General features: G+C 36.5%; 1 protein-coding gene across 1 annotated transcript in view; it reads left to right on the forward strand.

Moving 5' to 3' along the window:
- The window catches only part of BANK1 (B cell scaffold protein with ankyrin repeats 1), a 278201-nt gene extending 270045 nt beyond the window's left edge, over positions 1-8156 (forward strand). The window contains exons 14-17 of the mRNA XM_026509651.4: positions 4747-4776; positions 5818-5873; positions 7105-7169; positions 7424-8156. Of these exons, the coding sequence (XP_026365436.1) occupies positions 4747-4776; positions 5818-5873; positions 7105-7164 (146 nt within the window). The 3' untranslated portion in view covers positions 7165-7169; positions 7424-8156. The remainder of the gene's footprint in view (positions 1-4746; positions 4777-5817; positions 5874-7104; positions 7170-7423) is intronic.
- The last annotated feature ends 6035 nt before the right edge of the window (positions 8157-14191 follow it).

A 14191-nucleotide genomic window follows, 5' to 3' on the forward strand; every position in this document is an offset into this window, starting at 1 on the left:
CATAATGAACCTTCAATAAATGCTAGTTTCTTTCCTTTGATTTCTATGAAATTTGCAAATAAGATAATTCCCCTCTAGTTTTTTTTAATATGTATGAGCCATTACACAGAGTACTGAATTATTAAGAAGTCATACTTTTTTAATAAGGTTGAATATTCTCAATATAGTCAGTTCTCACAATTGACCACATGTGGATCATTTTAAATTGTAAGTCTCAGGTTGCTTTCCCCTGTAGGTAGCCTGTCTCTTGGCAATGCAGAGTCCCCTTGCTAATAATTAACAGTTGCTCTCATGAGGGAAAAAAGACTCATTTTAATGTTAACACAAGCCGAACATTATTAAGATGGTAAATATTCTCCAAAGATAAACAGCACATTCCAAAATTGAAAATAAATTATGTTGTTACAATTGGACCACTCTTTCCCCAAGTCCTTACCCCTGCACAGATAATGAAAAACTGACAACCACTAGCAAACCTTGAAATTTCCATCTCTTCCATTTTCAATAAGATTGCATAGATTTTAACTAATACTTCATGTTGAAATTTACCCTAAGAAAGTTTATTTTCATATTATTAAATTGGTATCTGCTTTTTCATAGAAAATCCGTTAAGCTCTCTTAGAAATGTTTTCTAAAAATAGAACTATACTTTCTAAAATAATTAAGTTCACAAATGCAGGGCTGATTTACAGATAAGTGATTTCTACAGATATCCATTCTAATGTGGAAAAAGATAAAAATTTTAACAATGTATCAAATTACAGCATATATAAATACCTTTACTAAGGAACATTAGGTTGTAACAGCTAATATTTGACTATCTACATACACTTCATGTTATCTTTTTAATTTCTTACAATAATCTTTTGAGGTAGACATTAGTCCCAATTTATAAATAAGGAAACTGAGATCGTAAGAAACTAAGAAGCCCAAAGGCACAGGTTAGAAACTACAACTTATTTCTTTTTTAATCCAAAGTCAATGCTTTTAAGCACTGGTGTCTTAATTAAGAATTGGCTAGTTCCCCTTCTAACTGAAAGTAGCACCAGACAAATCCTCCCACTGTACAGAAAACTAACACTGGACAAAAATATGAGGCAGTTGATTTCAGGGAGTAGGTTATTAGCAGCCTAAGACCTTAATTCTGGTGACGAAATATACGAGGTGATTAATGATTGCCCAGGACAGATTTTCTGACTATGGTCTATGCAAAGCAAGGCAATCCTTTGACATGAGGAGGCAAAGATCAGAGTTCAGGGCAGTCAAAGCTTCTAGAATGTGTGCAGTGGGTCATTGAAGAGAAGACAGCTGTGTAGAGAGGTAGCCTCCGAGGCCACAATTCTGTGGCCAAGAGATGAGCTGTACACGTGCAAGACAAGACCACTCAGGCATACAAGCTAACAGCTTCCGGGACACTGAAAGCAAAACAGAGATACTAGAGTTTGAGCAGAGCAAGGGAAAGGCCATACTGGGGATGTTTGAGTTCTTGGCCTGCCAGAGTGGAAAGATCGCCTTATCACTTTGTTAAGACACCTGGCATCCTCCTGCGACACCCAAGAGATGTAATAATTAAAGACCATAACTCCTCCTCCAGAGAACCTCCTCTGCACCTGCCCTAACAAAGCCTAAAACCAAGCCCCTACAAGATCCACATGGAAGGCAGAGTTGGTAGGCTCAGTCCCACTGTGGGCTTTAGAAAACACCGTGGGCTACAGGTCAACACTGGAAAAAGCATACAACCAGGCCTATACAAGTTCATGCCAGTAATCAAACTGCCTGGTAAAATGAGAACCTATACTTATTACTTATTAGAGGACCGTTACAGAATCCAGAATATACAACTGAGTGTCTATAATGTCTAGTATTCAAATTTTTTTTTAAAAAAAAGGAAGACATACAAAGGTATAAGAAAATGTAATCCATAGGAAAGAAAAAGCCATCAATAAAAATGGTCCCATTGTTCAAACTGAATGGGAAGAAATCAGAGAAGGAGACAAACCATGAGAGACTCCGGACTCCAGGAAACAAACTGAGGGTTACAGAAGGGAGGCACTGGGGAGATGGGGTAACCGGGTGATGGGTATTCAGGAGGGCACATGTTGTGATGATTCACTACGCAGCTAATGAATCATTGAACACTACATCAAAAACTTATGGTGTACTATATGCTGGCTAACTGAATATAATTTTAAAAAATGGTCCCATTGTTGATCTTAAAAAAGACTTTAAAGCAACTCTTATAACCAAAGTTAAATTAATGAAAAATATGGTTGTAAGGAATGAATACATAGAGAATCTATTGATATTTACAGAATACGACATGGGAAAAATTAGGATACATATTTGCTTAAGGTGTACATGGAAGGTTTAACAAAATAGAATATATGCTGGGATATATAAAAAGTTTGAATAAGTTTCAAAAGATTGAAATCTTCAAAGTATGTTCTCTGAAAGATTTCAGCCTTTTCAAATCTTATATTCTCTTACCATGACAGAAAGAAATTAGAATTTAATTAAGAAATTAGAAGTGTCTCAAAATCATTAAGAATTAAGTACATTTCAAAATAACCAATGGGTCAAATAATAAATCACAAGAAAATATTTCAACCTGAATGATAATGAAAATAGAACATATCAAAATGTGTGGAATGCAACTAAAATAGTACTTCGAGGTAAATGTGTGGCTATAAACATTGTAGTAGAAAAGAGGAAAAGCTTAAGATCAGTGATCTAGGTTTCCACCTCAGGAAACTGGAAAATGAAAAGCAAACTCAATCCAAAAAGAGATAAAAGGAAAACTAGAAAGATCAGATAAAAAATCAATAAAAAATGAAAGAAACGAATAGAAAAATGAACAAAACCAAAAATCAGTTATTTGAAAACTAACTAAAGTTGATAAAACTGTGACAAAAGTAAACTGGAAAAAAAGAGGAAACAAGAGTTACTATGTCAGGACAGTAAAGTGAAGCTATCACAACAGATCCTACAGATATTAAAAAGATACTAAGGAAATATAATTAACTTTTTGCCAATACATTTAACAACTTAGATAAAAAGAACAAGTTGATTTTAAAAACTTACAAAACTAAAAAAGATTACACTCCTCTGAACATAATATTTTACATATTCAACAAAGATGAGGTTGGGAAGGAAGCAATAAGAGCAGAAGAAAATGAACATAGAGGTGTTACAAACACATAACATATCCATACTGAAGGGAGGCAAAAATAAATTTAGAAAACAGTATATTCCGAGGATAGAAATAAAAGAAAAAAAATCAGTACATAAAAATGTATTCTGTACTCCAGTTAGTAGGTTTATTTCTCTATAAGGGTATAGTTTAGCAATTTCAAAACTATCATTTGTATATTCTAAGATTGAGTAAATAAATAAATGTACTATGGGTGTAAGAGCCAGGCTTCCTATTGTCAGAGAAAGGAATAACTACTAAGGAAAGAAGGAAGGTTCAAATGAATCTTGTGGTTCTAGACTGGAATTGAAAGTAAAAGTTATAACTTCTGTTGGTTAAGATATATATTACAAATAGATATAGAAATAAAGTTGTATGTATAAACATATGTATTTCTTTAGCCCTGTCTGCTGAAAAGGCCTAGAAGTAATGACGGCCCAACACCATTGAGCACATCTCACACCTAGATCTTAGTTTACACAACCAAATGGCCAATTTTCATGTGAAAATATGCTCAACAGCATTAATCATTAGGAAAATGCAGATTAAACTAAATGAGATATCAATACACACCAAATGTAGTGGCTAGAGTTTTTAGATATTGTCAAAATGAAGTGATTCAGACATGGAACAACTGGATATGCATTGCATGCATTGCTAATGGAAGTGTAAAGGTTTGTGATGACTTTGGAACAGTTAAATGTGTACCTACCTTATGGCCTAGACAAGCCACGCCTCGGGATTTTTCCCAAAAAAAAAAAAAAAAAGGAAAACATTATGCGCATCCAAAAACTTGCTCACAAAATTCATAGAAGTTTCATTTATAATGGCCAAACCAGAAACAATCCAAATGTCCAATAGAAGAAGAGATAATTATATTGTAGTTCATTCATACAGTGGAATACCACTCTATAATAGAAAGAAATGCCTACTATTACACACAATAACATGAATGAATCTCACAGATATTATGCTGAATGAAAGATATCAAACATGAAGGAGTGCGTGGTTTAAGATTCCATTTATCTGGAACCCTAGATTAAACTAATCTATAGCAATAGAAATCGATCAGGGTCACTAGAGGTAATGGTGGGGTGAGGATTGACGTCAGGGAGCCCCAGGGAAATTTCTGTAGAGAGATCTGTTCTCTGTCCTAACTGGGTGATGAGCCCATGGCTGTATATACTTGTCAAAAGTCATAAACCTATATACTTTAAAATGTTTGAGTTGTACTATACATAATGAATAATGCTAATTCAAAAAACGGATGGAGTAGCTCAGGCTAAAAGAATATCAAAGCAGAGTAACAAGCTTTTATTAAGTGTCTAACATATCTAAGATCATAATACCTTGGGACAAGCATCACATGGAAGAAAGACAAAAGTAGTAAAAGACATGGTTTCACACTTTGTGGCTGGAAATCAGTATCTTAACAATCAGACTATGAAATTTCATAGTCACGTCAAAGACAAGAAGTAGTCAAACAATTTTTTAAAAGACAGTTTACGATAAATATTGAGCAAAACTCAATAGAATGTGCCCTTTCTGTCTTCTAGATAAACTCACCATTGTGCACCATCCAAGTGGTAAGTTTTTCAGATGGTATGGCAATTTGGGCACACACAAAGGGTAAGGATTTCAGACTACAAAAAAGTACATGGTAAACCAGTTTCAATATTAATGTAAACCTAATATGATTAGGCAGGTCAGTGCAAAAATTCGTATAGATTTTCTGCTTATATGCAAAACCACCTGACATCCAAAGTAACTTGGACGTGATTCTAGAATAGCAATGTAGAGGCATCGTTACACAGTAAAAGAAACAAGGGCTTTGAACTCTGATGGGCCCCGCCCTTCACAATTTACCGGTTAGCACCTTTGGTAAACCACTTAAACTCTTTAGGCCTCAGTTTCCTCATATGGAAAATGGAGACAGACTTCTACCCGAGGGAATTGCTATAGGCTGATGATGCTATGTTAATGGGAGCTGCTGTTTGCTAAGTGCGAGTTACTGATACAGCAAATGAAATTGGAATAACACTTGAGAGAGTGATTCACTTTAGTGACGTGGGGAGGAATGTGTGCAGAAAGTTGGAAGGGTCAAGAGGGGCCAGAGGCCCGCGGGGCAGCTTTGACTAACCTCGCAGCAACTGTCTGCAGCCTGAACCACAGCAGTGGCTGTGGGAACGGAGAAGAGCGTAGAAGTGAGCCACGTGGCTGGGGTGGAAAACGGAAAGGCTGTGGTAAAGGCAGGAGGAGCAGTGGCCAATGGGGAGTAGTAGGAACAAGTTTTCATCAAGAAGTGTACCTTGCGATTGGCTGATCCTGGTAAGTAGGGAAAAACGATGAAGGCGGCGGCATAATCTCGCCGGCGTTGTTATTTAAAGGTGCTGGATTGTGTTTGAGCAGAAGCCACTCCTCAGCGTCCCAGAGTCCACTATACCGGGAGGAGACATTAGCAGCATGCGTGCCAAGGGTGCCTTTTCAGTATGCCCCTTTTTCTCTCTTCAGTAATTGTCCCCTTTACCCATATCCTACACAGAGCATATATTTTTAAAAGTGTTGAACAAATGAATCATTAAATATGTGAAAGACAGAAGAAATAGTAACAGAGTTTATATTCCTAGGTAATGAAAGTGCCCGCAACGAAAATATGTTACATAACATACCCTTCCGCAATAAGGTACGTTGTATTTATGTAGATTTTTGTAAAATGCAAAAAAAAAGTAGTTCTTTGTTGAGAAAGAACGTAAGAGCCTTCTATCCTGACTACGCTTTGAAACATTTTAACAAATATGAACGAAATAGGTTATATAAGCATGTGCATGCAAATTACTGTGTGAGCACTAATTTAAGGAAATTATTTAGGGAAAAAGCAAAGAAGGAACTCAAAGGAAAAAGGCACCAAGGCCAAAGAATGGCTGAATTTACCATGTACAGACCAAATAAATCTTAGAAAAGTGAGAGTGATGGACACATGTTCTTTTAGCAATAGTAATATGATGAGTCTATTTGAACCACAATAGATACAGTCCTTAAAGTCTAGCTGAGGAAAGAATGTAACCCCAAAATATTGTTCCTGTAAATATGCATCACTTCACATGTAGAGTTAACTGAAAATGAATTGCTAACAAGAAGCTAAAAATAACATGCCACAAAGAGAGCAACAGTTGAAAACCAAGACTAGTTTAAGGCAACACTGATAATATCCTGACCACAAATTCTTCAAAAACAAGCATATTATGCCAACTATCTACATATGTGATGAAGGAAATTTTCACTATGGCCCAGGAACATGCGGCAGCTGGATTTCTTGCTAAAATCCAGAATTAGAGCTCTTGGTAAGTTCCCATAATAAACCAATTTTGAATAACCATTTACACTCTCCTATGTTTTGAGTAAATCATAAGGAATCCTAAGTCATTTACCCTTAAGAACTGAGTGGTGTATTTGCGTTTCTGGACCATCTTGTGGCTACCAGTGAGCTATAGACCTAATGGGTCTAGAGTATTTGGACCCATTAAACTCACTGGATGGTAGCAGAATCATGGGGTACAACCTAGGCTGCTGAGTTTATAAAAATATCCTTGTCAAACAAAGATCCTTCTACAAGATCTGAAGGACTATACAAGCATGGCATATTTTTTGAGAACAATATTTGGGTTAAGAGAAAAAGAATATAAATTCCCAGCACTTAGGCTATTCTCGCTTAAAATGGAAATACAATTGGAACTCGAGGACTTTGCTGTCAGTGAGCTTTACAATGCTGCTTTCCTTTGAAGATGGGGGAATGTCTCGCCAGTTCCCTCTATGAAGCTATTTTCCTATGAAAGGCAACTATGACGGTACCGTGTTTCTTTGTTCCTCCTTAAAATGGAGAAATGCTAAGTCTATCTTTTTCTTTTATCCCTTAGCTTCCTACTCGACTCCAAGTTGAAAAGGAATTTGGTTTCTATTGCAAGAAAGATTACTAAAGAAGGTAAAATACCGGCTATATTTTTTAGAAAGCTTAAAGCAGGCTTATTAGAGACTTGAAAGAGTCATTTGTCTAGCAAACAGAATACTTTAAATATTTCATTGTCTTCTCCTGAAGTGATAAACATGTGTATTTTTCAAGCTAAAGGTGATTGTTCCTTAGAATGATTTATGTATAGGGGTGATTTTTTGCTAGCTAATCAATTTCAATCGATGATCCATTATTCACTAATACATTTCCTGTGATCTCACTTTCAGGTTATTATAATGAAACCCAAAAATCTGCAGACACTGAGCTTTCTGACTGAAGCAAGCTTGCATTTGGATTGCCTGCTGTCTTCAGGGAAAATACTATACTATGAAAGCAGAAGCAAACCTCTCGATTTTACAATTTGTTATTGCCACAATTTATTGGCATTAACTTGCTTCAGATAGGTATATCAAGATTCAAATTGAATGCTATAGAGCAATTGCATTCTTTGGCAATTCTTGCATTTCACAATGCATTTTGCCACTGAAGCAGCTGTTTCCCATTTTTAAAATTAAAGGAAAACAAGAGCAGAGAAGTGAAATGCTCTGTAGCAAAGTTACTGCTCCTGTTTGAAGCACTAACCTTAACAATTTACTCCTCTGTCCTTAGAATGACCATGAAAATACAAATTTGTTTTGTACATATTTGCCTTTCAAGTGGCTGGTCCATTTCCTGAATTTCTGACATTCAAAGCTCTAATTATTATTGTCACATCATGTTTTCAGAAACCTTCCCTTAGTTAGTGCCTATTTGCATATAACCTTGAGTATTATTTTTTTAACTTTCTATATCTCAAATTAATATACATTTCCACAAACTACATTCTTTATTAAAAGGCTTATTACAATTTCAGCAACGTATTTCTTAGAAACAACTCACTAGCTTAGAATAGAACACAGTTTTAACATTCTATGATTTTCCTTGTACGATTCGTGCAAATAAAAGGAATGTTTAAAACTATGTCTGGCTTTCCAAAATAAATGTGTAATAATTAACCACTAAATTCTTCTGCTCACCAGTTTACAAAAGGAAGGGTCCTGAAAAAAATTTTAAACTCATTTAATTTCACTACTTAAGCCCCGCAAACTGAACACACAAATGATTTTTTCAACCTTCTAAACAGTGATATGAATATCTATTTAAAGTGATTCTGCAAAACATCAATCACAGCTTTCTCATGACTATTAACATTCTCAAATAAGCTCCAGTTTTAAAAAATAATACAGATGTTTGATTCATCCCTAACAGACGATGCTTTGATTATGACATTTGGAAATCTGTAGTTTCACATCTGAGCTTTCGAGAAATGGCATACCCTTCCACACACAGTGGTTAACTGTTATGCAAACAATGATTACAAATCCCCCAGTTATGTGGATTGTCCCACCCAAAGAGTTCAGAAAAGCAATAGAAAAACTGACTGTTTTTATATAATTTTCTACATCTCTAAATTCAAATATTTGTCTCGTCTCTAAAGTAAAAACCTCTATATTGACCTGACTGATACCTACACTTTCATCACTGGCTTTATTATCATTAAAAGTGTGAAATCCAGTGACAAGTAAAATGTCAACTTTTCTAATTATAAAGCAATTGGATTATCTCTTACCTGAGACTCAATTAAGAGTGGAAGAGAAGATGAGGTTTGAATATTATTCAGGTCTTTAACATAAATGGAAATTGAAAAGTAGTTCCTCTAAATACTACCCTTATGTACTGAGCAAACTTGAAATAAAACCATGGCAAAAAGCCCCTTTAATAGCCTCTTCCTGAGATACTCTAGTCCTTGAAATCTTACCACTTTGTCGTCACAAAGACACATGGAAAAAAGAAGCCAAAAAATAACTGAGGTCTTCCCCATGCTTCCTCTACCATGGCTCCTCGTTCTTGACTGATTTGGAAAATGGTTAGAGAAGGTTGGAATTTCGGAATTTGGAGGTATCTAAATCATACCTTTTGCACTGGAGGATGAGATGAAAATTAGAGAGAATGCAAGCATGGAGGAAGATGAATCCAAATTTAGGAGTGACCCCAACTGAAAATGCCCCATAGAAACAGTGTTTTTTAATACGTGGACTCCATCCCTACCATGTAGAATTCTGTCCATGTAGAATTGTTGAGCCGCACAACAGAAGCTTTGCATCCATGCTAGAAGAGATGAGAGGAAAGTGCAAAGGACAGGGAAATAGAAAGATGTGGACTTTCCTTGGAGATTTGGGGCATTTCTCAGAGAGCCCTAACCACTGCCAGAAAGGAAAGCCCTACATGGGAGATCTTTTGAAGATTTTGTGCGCATTCTGGAAGCCCAAGCAGCCAGTAGCTAATATACCTTATCTTTCCCATCATCTCTTTCTTAAGTCGGGATTGTTTCCAAGCCATTACTCCTAACTTTGGCCAAGTTAAATTTACCAGAACTCTGACTTCTAAAGAAATTTGAGCTGATACTGAATGTTATCAGAGTTTTAGGTTTAATATTAATTCCTTTATTTTCTACCTTGTCAATTTTCTAGGCTAACATAGAGGAAGCACATATTCCAGTGGTTCCTAACTGAGCAATTTTGCTCCCCTGGCCCCAGACTTTTGGCAATTTCTGGCAACAATTTTTATTGCCATGACTATGGAGAAGGTGCTTCTGGCATCTAGTGTGTAAAGACAAGTGATGCTAATAAATGTCCTATAATACACAAGGCCAAGAATTATCTATTCCAAAACTGTCGATAGCACCAAGGTTGAGAAACCCTGATCTAGATTAGACAGTAAAATGGGATTAACACTTAAAAGAATGCTGTTAAAATTAAAACAGTTTTATACAGAATTTTCTGAAAATAGAAACCCCTATGATAGCACAATGAATGTCTTTGTTTTGAAGTGCATATGGCTTAAGTTTAAATGGATCATTAAATACTCAAAAGAATGGATGACTCCAATGTATTTTCATAAATCTAACATTCAATTATTCTGCCAATAGTGACTCCAGTTTTTAGAAAATGAGACTGTTCTCAATATTCTAGTGAGAATGACCTTGTGACTTGAGTCATCATTATATCCTATTTGTACACTACGTTTTTGCTCATCCGAGTTCCTTCTGGTTTCCTATGATGCTAAGGGGTCTGATTTTAATAACTTGGACTTACCTGAATTTTACGGCATATTGCTGCTCTAAATGAGTAAATATTTAAGAGAGAGCTCTGCACCGTGGCCTGATCTACTAGGTCCCAGCTGATTGGCTCAGAGCTGGTATGAGGCCCTACTAGCAGCCCTTTCTGTTGCTGTTCTTGCCAGCCATCTTGCTGGCCTGCCTTTTGTGTGGGGCTGACCTTCAAAGGCATGGATTACCATATAAAAGACAACAAAAGATAAGATTCTCAATACAATAGACTTCAAATTTATAAATTACAGTGTATGATTCCCTCAATATTTTCATCTTCAAAATGTAGACAATACGTACATCTTATATAGTTTCATGGTTATTAAATGACATCAGATATTTACATGAGCAGTGCAGTACTTCATTCAAGAGCATGAGCTTTGAGGTAAGACTGATCTAGTTTGAATATTGTCTCAGGTATGTCCTATCTGTGTCAAACCAAGCCAGTTTTCTGTCTTCTTGAGCCTTATTTAATCATTGATAAATGGAGATGATAATACCAGTGTTAGCATAGATTGTTTGAGAATGAAATGTAAGGACATCATCAATTAATTTATCATCCAAAGAAGACACTTATGGTGGTAAAATAGAGTAGTGTTAACGATTACAATAGAAAGGCAAGTGTAAACTGGGACTACCCCAGGCATAAGCGGGAATATGTGGTCAGTTTACTTAAATGAGGTAAGAGTGCTTAGGACATTTTGATCACGGAAGACAGTTTGTAAGAAAATAATCCTCTTTGAAATGTGAATACTGTTGTGATACACTAGGCTGGCTCGTTATTTGACCGACTCTTAGGCACAGTCTTACAGCCTCTGACTCAAATCTATATCATTTTAAAAAACAATGATTACAAAGTGTTGAATGACCACCTGGATCTCCCGGAAAGATCAAAAGCCTCAAGTGGAAAAATCCATCAGTGGTAAAGTACTACAGCAGTGCTTCCCAAGTTGTGTTACAAAGAATGGACATTGCATTAAAAAAGGGGCTCGGGGGCGGGGGGGTGCTCTGTGATCAAGTAACATTAGAAAGTTCTATTTATTTTAGTCCCTTTTAGAATAGCATATTAGACATCCAAGTACTGAAGACTAAGTAATCCTGAAATAAAGAATCTATCTAGTTTGAAAACTACTGACTTACATTTTGTGTAAATGTAAGGTGGCCTCATTTCCCACTTAATGGGAAAAGAAAAACTGGCTGAAGGATGCCCTCAGTGATGTGTTTAGATGGAGCCTGAAACCTGAGTTCGATAGGAAACTGTGTCAAGACCCATTAAAGGGGCGCCTGCGTAGCGCAGTCCTTAGGCGTCTGCCTTCAGGGCATGTCCCAGCGTTCCGGATCGAGTCCCACATCGGGCTCCTCCGCTGGGAGCCTGCTTCTTCCTCTCCCACTCCCCCTGCTTGTGTTCCCTCTCTTGCTGGCTGTCTATCTCTGTCAAATAAATTAAAAAATCTTAAAAAAAAAAGAATTAAAAAAAAAGACCAATTAAAGATATTTGCCACGGATGGATGATGTCGGGGGTGACAGGAGTGGTGGCATGCACAATACTTATTTGGCATTTCACTTGGTTAGCATAAAGTGAAATATTACATTCTGACTTTTTCAAATAACCAAAGTCAGTTTCAGTCAGAATGAAGATCACTTGTCTTCCAGCAAATGAATTAGTAAACATATCCCTGAGTAGCACACTGCAATTTCTATATAATTCTTTGTACATCTTCAAATCAACATCAAGCTTAATTCCATGCAGAAATGGAGTAAGACCATTCGGAAATGATGTGCACGAAATGTAGCAAACACTGAAGCAATTTCTGTGTCCATGGAAACTAGAGGGATCGTTTTTCTCAGATAGCCTTTTTGCCCTGTGTGGTAATAAGTGACTCAGAGAGAGAAATTAGCTCTGAGGAAATTAACCGACAATTTCTCATGGATTATCTCTTTCATTTCTCAAGGTGTGGATGGACAGGATATATCAACTATAATAAAGGTGGTACAGTTTTGCCCTAGCACTTTCTCTTTTCTTCATTTGAGCAAAAGAAGGACAAGGGATTCCAGGAAGTATGAACTAACGCTGCTTTGGAATTCATGCCTGGCACTTAGTGAAAGCAACTACAGTCACACTAAGGAGCCTTAAGCATCCTCACAAAACATTGACAATTTGTCGCAACATTGTAAAATGAGGTGTTCAGACATAGGAAGTCATGCCCATTACCTCACACATCTTCTTCATAGGCAGACTTGGGAAATGACCTATTATTAACAGTGATATTGAAGGACATAGGAACCTTCCTCAAGATCACCATATGTTCTCCTCAGCCTGGCTTCTATCTACTATGGTACCTTAACTGTGATGTTTTTATTTTATTTTATTTTTATTTTTATTTATTATTTTATTTTATCGTGGTAAGTACACTTAACGCGAGAATCAAGAATAGCCCTCAAGGTAGAGAACATAGCTAGTGCAAAGACCCCAAGATCAGAATGAACTGCACATTTTCTGAAAATGGAAATATCACTTTTATGTTCTGAATTGTGTCCCCCCCAAAAATTCATGTTGACATCTTAATCCCAGGTGCTTCATAATGTGACCAAATTTGAAGACAGAGTCTTTATAGAAGTACTTAAGTTAAAATGAGCCCCTAAACCAATAGGACTAGTGTTCTTATAGAAGATGAAATTTGGACACAGACATGTATGGATGGAAGATGTTGTGAAGACAGGGAGAGGTGATGGCCATACATAAGCCAAGGAGAGGAGCCTGGAATAGATCTTTTCCTCAAGGCACTCAGAAGAAACCAACACTGCTGGGCAGCTTAATCTCCAATTTCTAGCCTCCAGAACTGTGAGAAAATAAACTTCTATCATTTAAGCTATCCGATCTGGATACTTTGTTACAGCAGCCCTGGCAAACTAATAAAGTCAGTGCGGCCGGGATGCAGTGGATAAGGGTGAGAGACCTGAGATGAGTTTGTAGTGGTAAGTAGGAGAAACATCATGTAAGAAGTTTGAACTTTATTCTAAGTACAGTGAGAAGCCATTCAAATGTTTTAAGCAGAACAATTCATTCTCACTACAGAACAGAAAATGGATTGCAGAGAGTCAAGAGTAGTGACAAGGTGACCAGGCAGAGGGTTCATGAGGTATTCACAAGATGATGTTGGCTTAGACTAGAGTGATGATTCCAGTGATAGAGAAGGCAGATTTCAGGCATAGTCTGGTGGTAGAGGCAACACCACTTGCTGATGGGGTTGATGTCAGGGTAAGAAAAAAGAATATGGGTGATGCCTGAATGTTCTGACTTGAGAAATTTGGTAGATGACAGTATTTGCCAAGATGGAGAAAACAAGAGGATAAGATTTGTTGAGTTGCATGACATTAGACAAGGTAATTAATGTAATTCTCAGTTTACTCATGGGTAAAATGGAGTAAATAGTATGCCATCTCATGGGATAGTTGTGAAAATTAAATAAGCTATGCTTATGAAACACCTAAAACTTAGTAAATGCTCAGTAAACACTGAATCATCATCAGCAGCGGCATCTTTAGTAAGTTATCCTGAACTACAACAAGCAATTAGGTAAAGCTGGATTCACTGTCAACAGAACATTATAATCAAGATGGTAATATTTCTCCTCCTACTAAATACGGAAGATAAAATTTTATTTAAAAATAAATTTCGGGTTATGTATCTAAAGCCCTTTAATCCACGAAGGTCTGTGACATATTCTGACAAAATTAAGCTTCAGACACTTCTGAATTTAGAAAGTTGGAGGAAGTTTTCCTGATGTTTTTGTTTACCTTCCTAAAAAAACTTACAGGAGGTTATCATGAGTCTTCAAAATCAGGG

The sequence above is a fragment of the Ursus arctos genome, unplaced genomic scaffold, assembly GCF_023065955.2.
Source record: "Ursus arctos isolate Adak ecotype North America unplaced genomic scaffold, UrsArc2.0 scaffold_9, whole genome shotgun sequence".
Classification (NCBI taxonomy): domain Eukaryota; kingdom Metazoa; phylum Chordata; class Mammalia; order Carnivora; family Ursidae; genus Ursus; species Ursus arctos.